The sequence below is a fragment of the Tachysurus fulvidraco genome, chromosome 12 (assembly GCF_022655615.1).
Source record: "Tachysurus fulvidraco isolate hzauxx_2018 chromosome 12, HZAU_PFXX_2.0, whole genome shotgun sequence".
Classification (NCBI taxonomy): Eukaryota; Metazoa; Chordata; class Actinopteri; order Siluriformes; family Bagridae; genus Tachysurus; species Tachysurus fulvidraco.
In genome coordinates this window covers 20,677,094-20,695,203 of record NC_062529.1, presented here as the reverse complement: position 1 = coordinate 20,695,203, position 18,110 = coordinate 20,677,094, and the positions used below count along the sequence as shown (strand labels likewise).

The window sequence follows — 18,110 nt, the reverse complement described above, 5'->3', positions numbered from 1 at the left end:
CCTTTCATTGAACCGAACCCGTTTGCGCTTTTTAATCCGCTCACGTTAATGTCTTGCTCACAGTCAGGAATGTCGTGTAGCCTCTGAGTCATCTTGCTCACTAGACATTAACAATAGATACCTAATTAACTTCTTGTGGTCGGTGTATAGACGAAATGCGTACAAACATTCTTTTAGATCAAATATGGATACTTGCTAAAGCTTAAAAAAAAAATGATCACAGGCTCCAGAAGAAACTTTCACAACAGAAACGTCTTCCGATTAACGTCCAAAGATTACGAGTTCAAATCCTGATGCTATCTATGGCTGAGAGTACAACAGGGCAGTGATCTTTGGGTGGGAGAGACGTCATAAGTTCTTGCCCCTGTCAATCACAGGATGACCCAATTCTGGGGGAAATGGGAGGAAAAAAATATTCTGCATTATGAATTGTGGGCAGTGGTAGCTCAGTGCTTAAGATCTAGGACTATTTGATTGGAAGGTCGTGATCTAAAGTCAAACCACTTTAGTCAAACCACTAATGTCACTATAAAATATTTGTAAACTATTTAGCAAAACTGTTTTTGATTTGACGCCTCAACTTTACATTTATGGCATTTTTGAAGACGCCCTTATACGGAGTCTGTACTCCCTTATACGGAGTCTGTACTCCCATATACGGAGTCTGTACTCCCATATACGGAGTCTGTACTCCCTTATACGAGTCTATACTCCCTTATACGGAGTCTCTACTCCCTTATACGGAGTCTGTACTCCCTTATACGGAGTCTGTACTCCCTTATACGGAGTCTGTACTCCCTTATACGGAGTCTCTACTCCCTTATACGGAGTCTGTACTCCCTTATACGAGTCTATACTCCCTTATACGGAGTCTCTACTCCCTTATACGGAGTCTATACTCCCTTATACGGAGTCTGTACTCCCATATACGGAGTCTGTACTCCCTTATACGGAGTCTGTACTCCCTTATACGAGTCTATACTCCCTTATACGGAGTCTCTACTCCCTTATACGGAGTCTGTACTCCCTTATACGGAGTCTGTACTCCCTTATACGAGTCTATACTCCCTTATACGAGTCTGTACTCCCTTATACGAGTCTGTACTCCCTTATACGAGTCTATACTCCCTTTTATGGAGTCTATACTCCCTTATACGAGTCTGTACTCCCTTATACGAGTCTGTACTCCCTTATACGGAGTCTATACTCCCTTATACGGAGTCTGTACTCCCTTATACGGAGTCTGTACTCCCTTATACGGAGTCTATACTCCCTTATACGGGCCTTGCTAATGGGTCCAACAGTGGCAGTTTGGTGGACCTGGGATTCAAACTCACAACCTTTTGAATGGTAGGCCAACACCTTAACCACTAAGCTACCACATCCCACTAACTTTAAGAAGTTTATACACACTGTGCATGTTATTACAGTTTATTTGGGATGTGATAGCTTAGTGGTTACAGCATTGGACTACTGATTGGATGGTCATGAGTTTGAATCCCAGGTCCACCAAGCTGCCACTGCTGGGCCCCTGAGCAAGGCCCTTAACCCTCTGTTGTATAAATTGAAATAAAAAAAATAAGTCACTCTGGATAAGAAATGTAAATGTATTAGGGAAATCTGTCCTAATAATGAATAGGGCATCACTTTGCTCTCATAACAACCTCAATTCTTTGTGACATGGATTCCTCAAGATGTTAGAAACCTTCTTGGTCCATGTTGACTGGATGATGTAGCTCAACCCTCAAATACAGTTTATAAAATGAGATTAATAAAAGTTGCTCTGGAAAAGGACTTCTGTCAGTTCCTCTTATAGGGTAACATTATACTGTTCTTGTTAGGCAGCAAAATCCCCCGCATTGAATTAACACCCAGAGTGTAACACTCGACAGTGTTTATAGATGTCCAACAGGACACACGAATAAACTTTTGCTGTGTTAGTAATTTTATATTTAAGGTAGCAGCACAATGTTACTTGATATTTGGATTAGACTAAGCTATAATTCATGCTGGTTGTCATAGAAACATTAGAGCATGAGTATATAGTATGATGTTATAGTATAACTTTGATTTAATTTACATGTTCCTCAATATATAGCCAGTCAGAAACCAGAAGCATGTGTGTGTGCGTGTGTGCATGTGTGTGTGCGTGTGTGTGTGGGCTTGTGTGTGCGTGTGTGTGTGTGTGGGCTTGTGTGTGTGTGTGCTTGTGTGTGTGTGTGTGTGTGTGTGTGTGGGCTTGTGTGTGCTTGTGTGTGAGCGTGCGTGTGTGTGCGCGTGTGCGTGCATGTGTGTGCGGGTGTGTGTGTGGGCGGGTGTGTGTGTGTGTGTGTGTGTGCGGGTGTGTGCGTGTGTAGATGTTGGTGGAGAAGAAGAAGCTCAAGAGACAGAGTCAGGCCTTGATGCAGAGTGTGTCACCTTCTGAAGCTCTGGACAAAGCTCTCAAAGAGATCGCTGAACTCACACACACTATGGAAACACAGCAGTTGGAGCACCAACAACAGGTACACACACACACACACACACACACACACTTCATATTATAAACATGCAGACATATATTTCTACATGTTTCTTAAAGTTAAACGAAATGGAAAACCTTCAGCAGAGTCTGTGTGTTTGTGTGTGCATGTTTTTATGTTATGTGCCTCCAGCTGAAGCGTTTGGAGGATGAACTGCGCGGCTCTGAGTTGCGAAAGCAGTTGGCTGCACTGGAGAGGAAGACAGCTGTACTGGAGGAAGAGCGAAAAGATTTTATGGAGAAAAGTTCCAGAGCTGAGACTGAGGCCAAGGACCTCCGCTTCACTGGTACACACACACACACATATCACATCACATAACATTTACGCCATTCACCACACACAAACATAGTCACTACCAGACACACCAACAGTTTTGTGTAGTGACAATTGCATAAGTATGGTGCGGTTATAGAAAAAGAATCGACGACAAGATGGTGTGCCAATATAGTGTGTGTGTGTGTGTGTGTGTGTGTGTGTGTGTGTGTGTGTGTGTGTGTGTGTGTGTGTGTGTGTGTGTGTGTGTGTGTTTTAGTGGAGGAACTGCAGAAAAAGCTACAGCAGGTGTCAAATCCTGTACCTGCCCCAGCTCCCCCTCCTCCTCCTCCTCCTCCTCCTCCACCTCCTCCTCCACCACCTTCAGTCTCAGCAAACCCTCTCAGGTAAAACTGTGTGTCGGTGTGCTTTAAAATCTGTATACACAAAGGGCCGGGCAATATGACGATGTAATATCAATACTCTGATGGTATACTGATCTCATTTTAGTATTCTTCATATCAAAATAGCATTTACTGTAGAGATATTTTATAGTAAATAGTTTGAATAATTCTAACGATCTAATTATTAATAATTCTGAAAGTAATTGAATTTTCACATCATATGCAATGTTCTATAATATCTAAAGTATTAGTAAGACATCAGATGCTTCTAAAGAGAAAAAAAACGATAGGAAACGATAGCATAATCTCATCTGAGTATTGATAGAATTTTCCCATATTGTTGTTGTTTTTTTTTTTACTCTTTTTAATGTAGAGTGATTACATTACTCAGGACCACCCGAGTTAGGATTAGGGGTTAGTGTGTTGTGTTTGCTTTGTATCTACAGATGTCTCGACCATGTGGGCTTTTTTACACCGGGTCACTTCATGTGTTGTCTCTGATCCGATAGCTATCTGATTTTGTTAAAACTCTTCCATTTACATTAGGCCACATAAACGCGTCTCGGCGAATCGGATATCGATCCGATCTTTCTACTCCCGCCCAAAATGCAAATATATTTGACCTCGTTTCCGGGGTAATTGAAATGGAACACGCTTTGGTGTATGCGGTTTTCAGAATGCGATCAAAAAGAAGACGAAAAAACTCGTTACGACGTTTATGCTGCAAAAAACAGCATTTACATTTATTTGTTTCTGGCGCGATGCACGACTCGTGAGTCACCTGCGAGTGACGTACTTCCGTTTGGGAGGAGTACAGCGCTGACGTATGTGGCTTGAACAACCACATGCGATTACACCTGTCCGGTTTCATCTGAAACGCGTCCCAGACCACCTCCTGAAGGGGTTTGAACCATCGGATTTATATCCTTCTCGAAAACGTTTCGGAGGGCATTTAGACCTGGTGTTTTTACCATCGGATAGCTATCAGATCACAGAAAATGCATGAAGTGACCAGGTGTAAAAAGTCCCTGTGTTTGGTGTTGGCATGGTTTCCCCATGCATCTTCTGGGTACTCCGGTTTCCTCCCCTAGCCCAAAGACATGTACTGTAGTCTGATTGGTTTCTCTAAAATATCTGTAGTGTGTGAAGGGTGTGTGATTGTTGTCTATGATGGCTTGTGACCCGAGTCCCCTGGGTTTGGCTTCAGGCTCACTGTAACATGAATGGAGACATTGCACGCATAAAACACACACACACACACACACACACACACACACACACACACACACACACACACACACACACACACACACACACATACATACATATACATGCTGGAAAGAAACAGTTCATGTTCCCCTTCTTTAAATAAAAAACACATGGTTTTTAAAGAGTTTTGAGAAAATGAGCTGGAAACCGCAATAGAAATGTGTAAGTTAGGACTGAACTATTATTATTATTATTGAAGTATTATTTTTCATAAAATATAAGAACCAATCATGCAGCAGTATGCAAATGCATAACATTACAATACGAGTTTACCATGGAAACAGGTACATTGTTTAGGGTTTGAACAGAATGTTCCTAATTTACAGACTTATAGAATCTGCTTTTCTTTATGGGTTTAAAAAAAAAGTGTTTTCTGTTATTTAATGTCATTTATGTGAAACCTCACCATCAAGCAATTTAATCATGAATGTGGAAAAAAAAACATTCTGAGCTTGAAAGCCGACTTTAAAAGCTAATGGGTTTTGCAGTTTCTTTGACAGTATGATGTTTCTAAATTAAGAACACAGCAAGGATGACATCTGACTTGTATGTAAGATGAAATGGACTAATTGAAAGAAACAGTATAAAACCGTATTATCTGAATTAGTCAGAACTAAACGTGTTTATGCGTTAAGACCGTATCTATCGGGATGCTTTTTAAAGGCAGTTATTCCTTAAAAAAAATTGATGCAGATGGAAAACTTCATTTGGTGACTATTAGGTTCAATCGGACCGATGATGATTATTCGTTTATTATCGGATTTTACTTAACGATCTGGGTTTGAACAGAACGTTGTTGGAATGAAACGAGTTCAGAATGAAAACATCAGGCTTATAGATCTATAGAATCTTGTTAAAAAATCTTCAGCCCAGGTCTGTACTGTCATGTTCAACTCTTTGTTTCATTCATTCATTCATTCATTCATTTTATACCGCTTATAAGAACTACTCGGGTCACGGGGAGCCTGTGCCTATCTCAGGCGTCATCGGGCATCGAGGCAGGATACACCCTGGACGGAGTGCCAACCCATCACAGGGCACACACACACTCTCATTCACTCACACACTCACACACACACTACGGACAATTTCCCAGAGATGCCAATCAACCTACCATGCATGTCTTTGGACCGGGGAGGAAACCGGAGTACCCGGAGGAAACCCCCGAGACACGGGGAGAACATGCAAACTCCACACACACAAGGCGGAGACGGAAATCGAACCCCCAACCCTGGAGGTGTGAGGCAAACGTGCTAACCACTAATCCACTGTGCCCCGCCCCACCCACCACCCCTTTATTTATTATTAGTTATTATAAAGACCCTAATAAACAGATGCTGTTCAGAAATGTTCTTAAAATTATTGTTTTGTTTTTTTCTTTTTTGCTGTTCTAGCTCACTCATGTCATTACTTCGTAAGAAAAAAGGCACCAATTGTGACATTCCTTTAGTAGAGAGAGACGCAGCAGCGAAAGATCCAGGTGAGTCTAGTGTGAGAGAGCGAGAATAACAGCGTCGTCTTCCATGACTTTCCTCCTTGTCTCTGTTGAAGAGATGCTGGTTTCTGCACCGTTTATGTATTTATGTGTGTTATGTGTGAATGAAACATCCTTAAAAATACAGCAGGAAAACAAAACAAACGTCTAAATAAAACGAAACATGAACTGTTTGAAGATTTTTACACTTCGTCGAGGCACAAAAAATCATAAAAAATAAAAAGAAGATTTAGATTTAAAGGATAAAGATTTATTCATAAATCCATAGCAAGGTTTCTGTTCCATAGCAAGCACTTATGACACTTATTTTATTTTAATACATCGTCCTGTGCTTCCTTTATTTAAATATGAATTGCACATCATCAACTAAAAGAAAAGATTCTAAAAATCCTCATTTCTATTTCCTGCCCTTTCCGAACCTTCCTCCATCTTTCGTCTTCCTGAAACATTGCTGTACTAGAAACTTTTATGTCTTTACGTTATAAATGAGTTCCTGAGCAAAATTAGCATGACAACTCTCTCTCTCTCTCTCTCTCTCTCTTTTTTAAACTGCTCTGCCACTGAAATTCATAACTTGCCTGCGTTCACCGGTATTGCATGTGAAAGAAATTAATTTTCATTTTAAAGCACTCTTTCACACCTCTGATCCAGTATGTAGGAGTTTTGTGACTTCAACTTTTTAGACCTCTTCCAAAAATAACAATTTTCTGAAAGTGCACTCCAAATGATAGAGCCATTAAGCAACGGGCACACGTCAGATTTCACTTCTTATTAAATGCTTTTTAAATGTCAGCAGGGCCTAAAAACAGGCCTGCGTTCTTACAGCTATGAAGGCGTCGTGTTGTAATCCCCGACCGATCTGACGTGACGGAGTTAAATTCGTTTTTGCTGAATCGTGAGGTTTGAGATCACTCTCACTCATTTTCTACCGCTTATCCGAACTACCTCGGGTCACGGGGAACCTGTGCCTATCTCAGGCGTCATCGGGCATCGAGGCAGGATACACCCTGGACGGAGTGCCAACCCATCACAGGGCACACACTCACACTCATTCACTCACACACTCACACACTACGGACAATTTTCCAGAGATGCCAATCAACCTACCATGCATGTCTTTGGACCCGGAGTACCTGGAGGAAACCCCCGAGGCGCGGGGAGAACATGCAAACTCCACACACACAAGGCGTGGCGAATGTGCTAACCACTAAGCCATCGTGCCCCCAGGTTTGAGATCATAATCTAACTAATATACACAGGTGTTGATGTAGATACTAATCCACCCTGATCTTAAGTGCAGTTTTTCTTTTCTTTCGCTTTAATTGCAATGCTGTACTTTTTGTGTGTGTGTGTGTCTGCTGAATTTAGATTTCATCATGATTAGATTAGATCAAACTTTATTGGCATTACACATGTACAAGTACAAGGCAACGAAATGCAGTTTAGGTCTAACCAGAGTGCAGAAGCAGCAAGTGCAGGATATACAGTGTTTACATTAAACAAGTTAAATAAAATGGTATTTTAGAAGTAATTTACAGCTGTGTATGTGCTATGAACATAATATATAGTTCAGTCAGGAGCACTTTGTCAAATGAGCATTTATTAAGTGATATGCGTACAGTCAGTGTTTGCATTATGGTTCTGTCCGGGCAAAAATTCACGCACCCGTCTATGCGCATGCGCGGGGAGAGCGGGGAGAGCAGCATCTAGAAAATAGAATAGACCCCCCGTATAACAGAACCACTAATCATGCATGGTATTAATATGCTCACTTACATGTTTTGAAAATAAATAAATAGATGAATGAATGAATGAATAAATAAATAAATAAATTAGGGAGAGAGAGAAAAACTAATACGTGATGAAGATTTATAACGTAAACTGGTACAACAAACAACAGGTATCGGCTGGGTGGAGTCGGGGTTCGAGGAGGGAGTTTAACTCGCAACAGCAGCGATGCACTAGAAAGCGGCTCAATGAATGGGAATTTAAAGGGTCGGATAATACGGATGTCGTAACAGGATCGGTGCGCGTCATGAACAGATGATTATCAGCAGATGCAGCTTGACGACGTGGCCTGCCTGAACTAACGCGATGCTTGATATGGCTATAACTATAAACTGAAATTTACAGAAGGATATGTGCTGTAACCAAATATATGGCTATTACTATAAGCAGTACCCCATCACCGACATCAGTCGTGTCAGTCGTGTTCTTTAAAGCAAACGAAAAGCACCGAGAAACAAACGGCAAAAAAAGTTTGACTCCTAGAAACTTCTTTTGACCTTCTGCTTTTGAAAGTTTTCTGTTTATTATATATAGGAGTCACATTAAGAGAATTCGCTTGCACTTTAAATGACCTTGGTTAATTTTGGGCCGTGACATTTACATAAATCCACCCAGTTCTGCCATTAAGCACTAAAATATGTGCTCTATTCACGGATGTAAAAACGCTAATAAATTTCCCATTTGTTTTTGCCCGAGTTCAAAACATATCGACCTGCACCACAATGTGAAGTCAGCGCACGCAGAGCAGCTGCATTTGCGCGATTGAATGTGAGCAAACATGACCAAGGCTACATTCCTCTCCGATTTGATTTGTTGGGAATTCCTGACGTTTTTCTTTCCCTTTTTCTTTCTTTTTTTTTTTTAAACCTTTAATAGAAGCTTTAATAGAAGAACTTCATTTCTGCTCCTTCACACTGCAGTCATGACTGGTATTTACTGGATGTTAAATAATTTGAAATCACCTTTTTCATTTCTCTGGGATTTTCAGTCTGATCACTATGAAGACATGCGTCCTATTTATTTGGAGGCGGAAATGTTGCATTTAAATGCATTTATTCTTCAAATACTTTTCATTTCGTGTGTTAGAGAAGGACGTTAGACAACAGGCTGTGTCCGAGATGATGGAAAGAATTAAAAAGGGCATTCAGCTGCGGCCAGTTGGCCAGACAGTCAACAAGGCCAGACCACAACAGGTAACACACACACAGAAAAATAATTAGGTTCATTTTTTATTATCGACGTCATGTATTTATTAACATTCGTCTTCATGTGGTAACTCGGTGGTTGGGTTACTGATCAGAAGGTTGTGTGTCTGAATCCCAGGTCCACCAAGCTGCCACTGCTGGGCCCCTGAGCAAGGCCCTTAACCCTCAGTTGTATAAAATGTGATAAAAAATGTAAGTCACTTTAAGTAAATGGCTTGCTTTAACTTGACACCCTGTAGACATTCCAGTCCAAACCCAACAACCCAGTAAGCTCTAGCATTTCTGTCACAGTGCCAGTACTCTACATGTTTCTTTGGGTTTTTTGGTTTGTTTTTCTTCCAAATATCAAATATCGAAGCCCTTGCCCAGTGAATAAAAAAATGCCTTCTTTAATTTAGCAAGTGGCTTGTGATGCTGCTTCAAGTAATAATATTAGGTCCCAAACTCTGGAGATTTGTATTTGGACCTCCATTTATGAAAAAAAGATATTTTATAGATTTACACTATTTAGCAGACACCCTTATCCAGAGCAACTTACTGTACATTTTATCTCATTTTTATACAACTGAGCAAGTGAGGGTTAAGGGCCTTACTCAGGGGCCCCGCAGTAGCAGCTTGGTGGACGTAGGAATCGAACTCACAACCTTCCGATTGGTAGCCCAACACCTAACCACTAGGCTACCACTATTTTTAGGTATAAAAATAAACACCTGAGCACCACTCCAGTTTGCTTGCTTTTTGTTTGTTTTTGTTACATTTTATTTATATTAGTGCTTGTTATTACTTCGAGCTTTAAACAGTGCGTCTTGGTGGAAAATTTACAGCTTTACCTCTGACTCCTTTTAATAAATGTTCGACGTACATGTCGTTATTATTATTATTATTATTATTATTATTATATCGTATTACTAGGCTTCGATTATGACACATGCATATATGTTACTATAGAAACAATATCGCCTTAGAAAATGAATCGACACCTTTTAACGAATCAGAATTGATAACTCAACAGAAGTGGTTTACGTTAAGATTATAGTCGTTCAGTCTGATTGCTATCGATACTGTTTATTTGTTGTTCCTTTTCATTATCAACAGAGGGAGCGTATGCCGTCCGGCTCTGCCATTCAGGAACTTAAAGGGATTTTGGTAAATACATTTTGGTTTAAAAACATTGTTTGGATTGTTTAAAATAAAAATAAAAATTCTTTGTTGAAAAAAAACATTGCCCCAGTCCACGTCTATGTCCCTCTCATTAAGGGCACGATTCCATGATTCAGTCACTGTAAAAGCTTATAGATTTTATTTTGTGGTCACAGCCAGTAAGCTGATGGATAAACCATTCTGATAAGACGTCTTTAGTTCCAGATTATTCTACACACTTACACTTGGCTCGATTATAACAGGAGTTTGAAAGTAATCCTGAGATCAGGTTCTTGTCTGAATTCATGTTGGTGTGGGTTTTATACGCGTTCTCCGGTTTTTTCCCACCTCCCAGAAACATGCCAGTGTGTGTGGACCATTCATTCATTCATTCATTCATTCATTCATTCATTCATTCATTCATTCTCTACCGCTTATCCGAACTACCTCGGGTCACAGGGAGCCTGTGCCTATCTCAGGCATCATCGGGCATCAAGGCAGGATACACCCTGGACGGAGTGCCAACCCATCACAGGGCACACACACTCTCATTCACTCACACACACACACACACACTACGGACATTTTTCCAGAGATGCCAATCAACCTACCATGCATGATTTTTGAACCGGGGGAGGAAACCGGAGTACCCGGAGGAAACCTCCGAGGCACAGGGAGAACATGCAAACTCCGTGTGTGGACCAGCTATGATAAATTGCCCCTAGATGTGAAAGTTGCCCCATCAAGAAAGCGACTCCACTGTAAACTTGACTAGGATAAAACGAATAGATTTATTTGTTTGCAACTTGATTTCGGATGAAATCTGTCATTTTAAATCTTAATCTTCACCGCTCGACTTTTCTGTTTCGGCATGTAGGTTTGCACAGAGTCTTCCGATTCTGAATGTAATAGTGTGTATCTGGGTGGGTGGGCTCTATTATGTGGGTGGAGTCTGACACGACTTTCCCTGTGTGTAAATGTATGCAGTCCACTGTGAGACGCCCCTCCCCCTGCCCCTCCCCTCCTGCAAGACCCTCCTCCCCGGATGCACAGTCTGAGCTCCAGAAAGTCCTAATGAAACGACGAGGCGTGCTGGAGACTGCAAACGATAACAGTGAGTCTCTCTCTCTCACACACACACACACACACTCAGCGCTTTCAACACTTTCTCCCGATCTCATTTACGCTCCTGTTCACCTTTTCCCTCCCCAGCAGTATCAGCTCAACCCTTTCCCAGCAGTGTTCTGGATATGACCCGGGTTAAGATAACTCCCACCACCAGTGCTGAGAAAAGTGTCATTAAGGACAAAACGCAACACTGACACCTGAACACCTACACAAACCTGAGCTGTGAGTATATTTTATACAGGTATACTGAGACAGGTGTATTAGAGAAGAGCTCTATCTGTTTTTTTCCCCAGTCCAGACAATAGTCCAGACACTATTTACACGTTCTACACATGTGTCCTAATACCTATCAATCCCACCATAATGTCTGGAAACCCAGCCTTTGTATTGTTTAGAGCTGATCCTGTTCATAAAGCTGGTTTAGACCTAGTCCAGTTTCTGAAGCTCTACCTTCTGTCACATTGTAATTCTTTAATGTTCGTTGGTCTCATCCTTTCTGTATCTAGCTTACTTGCTATGGCAGTAAATAAACAAGCATGGCTATGGAATTAAACCGAGGGGACAAACCGTGAGATGTCGTCATAACCCCACAAACCATCAGGAACCCTTAAGGAAGAAACCTTGATCCGGAAAGCAGTCCAACTGGAGCTGGAAAAGCCTTCAAATTTTTGATTGCACTAATAAACAGAAACAGTTTCAACCTGTTCATGATGTTTCCATGTAGGTCGTCCACCTTGAATCAATAAGCGGTCGTCTGACATCATCACACAGTAAATGCTTTACCGTTTAAAAGGCACCAGGATGTCCTCATGATGAAGTATCTTGTGTTTAAGTGTAAATGTTTCTTTCTAAAGTCACTGTTAACTGTAACGGTTTGTTTGTAGTTCTACTAAAGCATAACAGGAGACTTTAAGCAAAGAACAAGCCGTTGTCATTTTATCACATCTGGGACGTGAGAACGAAGCAACTGTTCATTTTGTGGCCATTGCTGCTCATGTAGGGTTGAAAAGTTCATAATACGAATATTGGTACGTTTCTAAAACAGGCTTTATGCAGAAAAAAAAAACATATAGATGCCTTCTCTGGTTTGGACCAGTAATAGAATTCAGTGTAACATCGTCCAAAATAAATTCAATAACGTTATTCGTAATTTAACGATTCTTTTATCAAAAGCATTTTGAATCCTGTGACATATTACATTCCTTACTCTTTTTTTCCTTTTCATTTATTTGAGGTCATTTTAGCAATTTGTTGATTATTAAGGTGGTGCAGCAGTAGTGAAATAAAATCTAGTTTTTCCCACAGACATCGGAGAACGCTCGAGTTATATCGCGGTGCCAGTTGAGACAAAAGTTATTCACACATGTTTTGTGTGCATGAAGAGAGTTTGGAGACGAGCACAGGAGCTTAGCCTTGAACGCTCGCCAAGTGTGTGTATTTTGAATGGCTGTGTCTAGACCACTATTAATCCTCTATACACCCAATCAGTAATTACAGGGCGCTGGACATCTTTCTTCTCGTGTGTCTCTAACTCTCCTGATTGTTGCGGTCTTGTCAAACTGTGACGTTTTCCTTTTTTTCTCTCTCATTGCTGTTGTATCGCCTTTTTATTTGTCAGTCGTTTTACCTTTCTACAGAACAATAGATGGCTCTTTCAGATATACAGAAAGTCATGCTTGTTACTCTCAGGTTAAAAATGTAATCTCAGGGGAAAAAATAAACACTGACAAGGAATTTGAAGAAACTTAAAACACAAGTAGTGTTATTTACCATATGACTCAACATTCACAGGTTAAGCTTTCAAAAGTCTTCGATTCTGTATTATATTTTTTTTTTTGATTAATCAAAATATGTCTAAAACCTAATAAACTAAACACTCTTAACACAAATGATTGGTATTTGCACAAGCATTGTGTTATAAATCTGATTTAAAAAATGTTTCTGTCCATTATATAAACTGTGAAATCATGCAAGTGTTTACTATGTGAATATATTTACTGAAGAAATGTTATTAAATTCTTATGATATATTGATAGGTTTGATTTTTTATTTATTATTTTTTTATGCTTGCTTTGATGAAAATTTAACGAGCAGACAATCGTGTAAAAATAAGATTTCTTTTGGGTAAACAAAGCCGTATTTTACACCATACTTTACTTACAATAAAATACTTTCTCAAACAACTTCCAAATTTCCAGACATTCTTTCTTACTCCATATAGGAAACAGTTGAGGCTTCCCTCTTTTGTTCACAAGTCACACGCGAGCAGCCGATTTAGGTGACATCCGTGTGTCCGTGATCTCGGACGTTTCATCGCTCGAGGTGAAATTTTTGTTCTTGGGCTCTGCAGAGAGAAACACGAGGGCTTTCAGCGACCTGCTCCTCTTCAGGAACAGAGCACATACCTGGTGTCAAGCACAGAGCAGGAGAGAGCTCTCGCACTCATTACGTATTAATGGATTGTGGGCTGATTGCAAGGCTTATAGGTTTCTTTCTCAAGGGGAAATTCAAAGTGTCTGCATTGATGGAAGTACACGCTATTCAAGACCATTTTATTTTTTACTGAAGACCGAATAAGTACCTTTCGAGACATGTCATTGTATCAAAAAAAATAATAAACACTTGTAAATACATGGTATTTCTCATCTCTGAAAAAGTGACAATCGGGTGAGACGACACATTTGCTCACATGCTAATCTGATATTTCTGAAGTGGATGGAAATAAATGTTACTGTGAGCTGGAAACTCCCAGACAGAGAGAGCAGCATTTCAGCATCTGACCCAGCATTTGTTCCATTCTGTGTATGTAATTATTAATGACTTAATATTGTATTTAATATTAACACCCAGTCAGTTTGTTTATATAATTTGTCCTTCATGTGCCATATACACATCTGTCCTGAGCCAGGACTTCTGTTTCATATTTTCAGGCAGTGTTTGTTTTTGCAGTATTTGTGTTCAGTATTTTCTGATGTTTTTTAGGTCTGGGTTTATTTGTTTATTCCATCATGTACTTTTGCTTAGTTTTTGTGTTTGGTAACTCAAAGTAGTCTTCATGGAATTGCGTGTAGCCTAGTATTTATGTGTTTGTTATTCATGGGTAGTGTTTACAGTGATGTGTGTAGTATTTGTGTTTGTTATACACGGGTAGTGTTTACAGTGGTGTGTAGTATTTGTGTTTGTTATACACGGGTAGTGTTTACAGTGATGTGTGTAGTATTTGTGTTTGTTATACACGGGTAGTGTTTACAGTAATGTGTGTAGTATGTGTGTTTGTTATTCACAGGTAGTGTTAACAGTGATGTGTGTAGTATTTGTGTTTGTTATTCACGGGTAGTGTTTACAGTGATGTGTGTAGTATTTGTGTTTGTTATACACGGGTAGTGTTTACAGTGATGTGTGTAGTATTTGTGTTTGTTATACACGGGTAGTGTTTACAGTGATGTGTGTAGTATTTGTTTGTTTAGAATACTCAGGTAGTGTTTACAGTGATGTGTGTAGTATTTGTGTTTGTTATTCTCAGTAATGTGTTTACAGTGATGTGTGTAGTATGCGTGTCTGCTATTCTCGGGTGTTGTTTATGGCCATGTGTGTAGTATTTGTTTGTTTAGAATACTCAGGTAGTGTTTACAGTGATGTGTGTAGTATGTGTGTTTGTTATTCTCAGGTAGTGTTTACAGTGATGTGTGTAGTATTTGTTAAGAATACTCAGGTAGTGTTTACAGTGATGTGTGTAGTATGTGTGTTTGTTATTGACGGGTAGTGTTTATGGTCATGTGTGTAGTATTTGTGTTTGTTATTCTCAGGTGGTGTTTATGGTCATGTGTGTAGTATTTGTGTTTGTTATTCTCAGGTGGTGTTTATGGTCATGTGTGTAGTATTTGTGTTTGTTATTCACGGGTAGTGTTTACAGTGATGTGTGTAGTATTTGTGTTTGTTATACACGGGTAGTGTTTACAGTGATGTGTGTAGTATTTGTGTTTGTTATACACGGGTAGTGTTTACAGTGATGTGTGTAGTATTTGTGTTTGTTATACACGGGTAGTGTTTACAGTGATGTGTGTAGTATTTGTGTTTGTTATACACGGGTAGTGTTTACAGTGATGTGTGTAGTATTTGTGTTTGTTATACACGGGTAGTGTTTACAGTGATGTGTGTAGTATGTGTGTTTGTTATTCACGAGTAGAGTCTACATTGATGTGTGTAGTATTTGTGTTTGTCATTCATGGGTAGTGTTTACAGTGATGTGTGTAGTATTTGTGTTTGTTATTCACGGGTAGTGTTTACAGTGATGTGTGTAGTATTTGTGTTTGTCATTCACAGGTAGTGTTTACAGTGATGTGTGTAGTATTTGTGTTTGTCATTCACAGGTAGTGTTTACAGTGATGTGTGTAGTATTTGTGTTTGTCATTCACAGGTAGTGTTTACAGTGATGTGTGTAGTATTTGTTTGTTTAGAATACTCAGGTAGTGTTTACAGTGATGTGTGTAGTATTTTTTGTTTAGAATACTCAGGTAGTGTTTACAGTGATGTGTGTAGTATTTGTGTTTGTCATTCACAGGTAGTGTTTACAGTGATGTGTGTAGTATTTGTGTTTGTCATTCACAGGTAGTGTTTACAGTGATGTGTGTAGTATGTGTGTTTGTTATACACGGGTAGTGTTTACAGTGATGTGTGTAGTATTTGTGTTTGTCATTCACAGGTAGTGTTTACAGTGATGTGTGTAGTATTTTTTGTTTAGAATACTCAGGTAGTGTTTACAGTGATGTGTGTAGTATTTTTTGTTTAGAATACTCAGGTGGTGTTTAAAGTGATGTGTGTAGTATGTGTGTTTGTTATTCTGTGATGTGTGTAGTATTTGTGTTTGTTATTCTCAGTGATGTGTGTACTATTTGTCTTTGTGATTCATGGGTGGTGTTTATGGTGATGTGTGTAGTATTTGTGTTTTTTATTCATGGGTGGTGTTTATGGTGATTTGTGTAGTATTTGTCTTTGTTATTCATTGGTGGTGTTTATGGAGATGTGTGTAGTATTTGTGTTTTTATTCTTATGTTGTGTTTACAGTGATGTGTGTAGTATTTGTGTTTGTTTTTCTCAGGCAGTGTTTACAGTGATGTGTGTAGTATTTATGTCTTTGGTAGTGTTTTCTCAAATAGTGATTATGGCTCTGTTATGTCTAGTATGTGTAGTATTTGTGAGAACTTTCTGTCCTCCTTTTCTCTCGTCAGTCAGCCAGCTTTTCCACTGGCAGCCAACACAAAGCAATTGTGTTTCTGCTGAAACATCTCTAAATTGGAGGTACCCCTGTGTGTGTGTGTGTGTGTGTGTGTGTGTGTGTGTGTGTGTGTGTGTGTGTGTGTGTGTGTGTGTGTGTGTGTGTGTGTGTGTGTGTGTGTGTGTGTGTGTGTTCAGGAAGCACTTCATTTAGCCTATTTTGTTATTCATTTTTGTTTATTTTCCAAACAGAATGATTGCCTGGTGGGGAATCAGAGCACTCCTGAAGTGCTGCCAGTGGATTTATGTATTTCTAATATATTTTGTTTTTCTTTCACCTCTCTTTCTTTCTCTCACCTGCTGTTATGCATCTCTTACCCTTGTTAACCTTTTCCCTAGCATAGTTTGGGGAGCCTTCACTCTTAGCCTGTGATCTGTTGGCAGAATCAAAATTCTTTATTGCTAAACTTCAAAGCAGGATCAGCCCGAACTCCTACTGCAAGGATCTGCGGAACTGCTTTGTGTCCCAAAGTGTTTTGTAATGCTGTAACACAACTGTGTGATTCTATCACACAAACACAGACACATACCAACATCCACAGCTGCAGTGAAGCATAGCTGCCCTTTTAGTGCCGCCTAAATAATGTCTTCATTCAGAAACAGACAGAAAGAAAAGTGTGTGTGTGAGCCACAAAGGGCTTGGAAGAGGAAGTGTGTTTTCAGTACACAATTTCATGTTTGATTGACACACTAATGAGATTTAAGGACGATTTTTTCCCCCCTTAAATAATAATAAAATGAATTTCTTTTTTGTTTGTTTTTTTATTTAATATGATATTTAACGATGCACTAAAACCTGAGGTAAATATTTATATTTAATTAGAAAGAAAATAACTTATTTAACATGTCCGAAACATACGAGTGACATAATGTTTTGCTGTACTGAGAGAAACAAAGAAACTCAAAGCTAGCTGATGGATGTTAAGGAAAGTCTCTGAGGTGTCACATACTCAGCCAAAGACATTTAGATAATACATTATGCTCTGGGAAGGTTTTAGCCTGATGGCATTCAGACACCACAGAACTTTCACTGAACCTATAAATATAAATGATGTTTTATTGCTCAAACCGTTGACAAAAGTCCATAAGAACAGCTTACAAAAGACTTTATTTCCTGTCCGTCTCATCAAAAGATGAGATTCTGTATTCGTAGATTTCCTCAACTGTCCTCTTAAATCATTACTGAACACTTCTTGAACACCTGAAATTCTTTTCTGTTGTAATTTTGACCTTCACTGAGATTTAGCTGAGAAATATCTTAAAACTAATTTAGTGCCATGAGATGAAATTGTCACTGAGTTGATGAATAATCTCTCTCTTTTTTCCCTCTCTCTCTGTCTCTCTCTTTGTCTGTCTGTCTCTCTCTCTCACATCACGCTCTCTTTGTCTATCTCTATCACTCCATCACGCTCTCTCTCTCTCTCTCTCTCTCTCTCTCTCTCTCTCTCTCTCTCTCTCTCTCTACGATCATAAAAAGGAGATAATTAGAAATACAGATTTAACATTGTGGATGTCGTGGGTCAGAATATATGTGGTAACATGACTATAAATAACTTACATAGAAATACCTTGAATGTCATGTGTGTGATGCAGAAATTAGAGACAGAATTAACAAATGAAGTTTTTGAGCATG

The 18,110-nt window shown here is 39.5% G+C and overlaps 1 protein-coding gene across 4 annotated transcripts in view; it reads left to right on the top strand.

Moving 5' to 3' along the window:
* The window catches only part of shtn1 (shootin 1), a 37,487-nt gene extending 23,686 nt beyond the window's left edge, over nucleotides 1-13,801 (top strand). For 2 of the 4 annotated variants that reach the window (XM_027143063.2, XM_047821889.1), the window contains 9 exons: nucleotides 2,358-2,504; nucleotides 2,655-2,808; nucleotides 3,055-3,181; nucleotides 5,842-5,927; nucleotides 8,817-8,923; nucleotides 10,031-10,081; nucleotides 11,063-11,189; nucleotides 11,288-11,425; nucleotides 11,710-11,909. In XM_027143063.2, the coding sequence (XP_026998864.2) occupies nucleotides 2,358-2,504; nucleotides 2,655-2,808; nucleotides 3,055-3,181; nucleotides 5,842-5,927; nucleotides 8,817-8,923; nucleotides 10,031-10,081; nucleotides 11,063-11,189; nucleotides 11,288-11,397 (909 nt within the window). In that variant the 3' untranslated portion in view covers nucleotides 11,398-11,425; nucleotides 11,710-11,909. Of the gene's footprint in view, nucleotides 1-2,357; nucleotides 2,505-2,654; nucleotides 2,809-3,054; nucleotides 3,182-5,841; nucleotides 5,928-8,816; nucleotides 8,924-10,030; nucleotides 10,082-11,062; nucleotides 11,190-11,287; nucleotides 11,426-11,709; nucleotides 11,910-13,424 lie in introns of those variants that run through there. The other 2 variants (XM_047821887.1, XM_047821888.1) reach the window with 2 other exon arrangements.
* The last annotated feature ends 4,309 nt before the right edge of the window (nucleotides 13,802-18,110 follow it).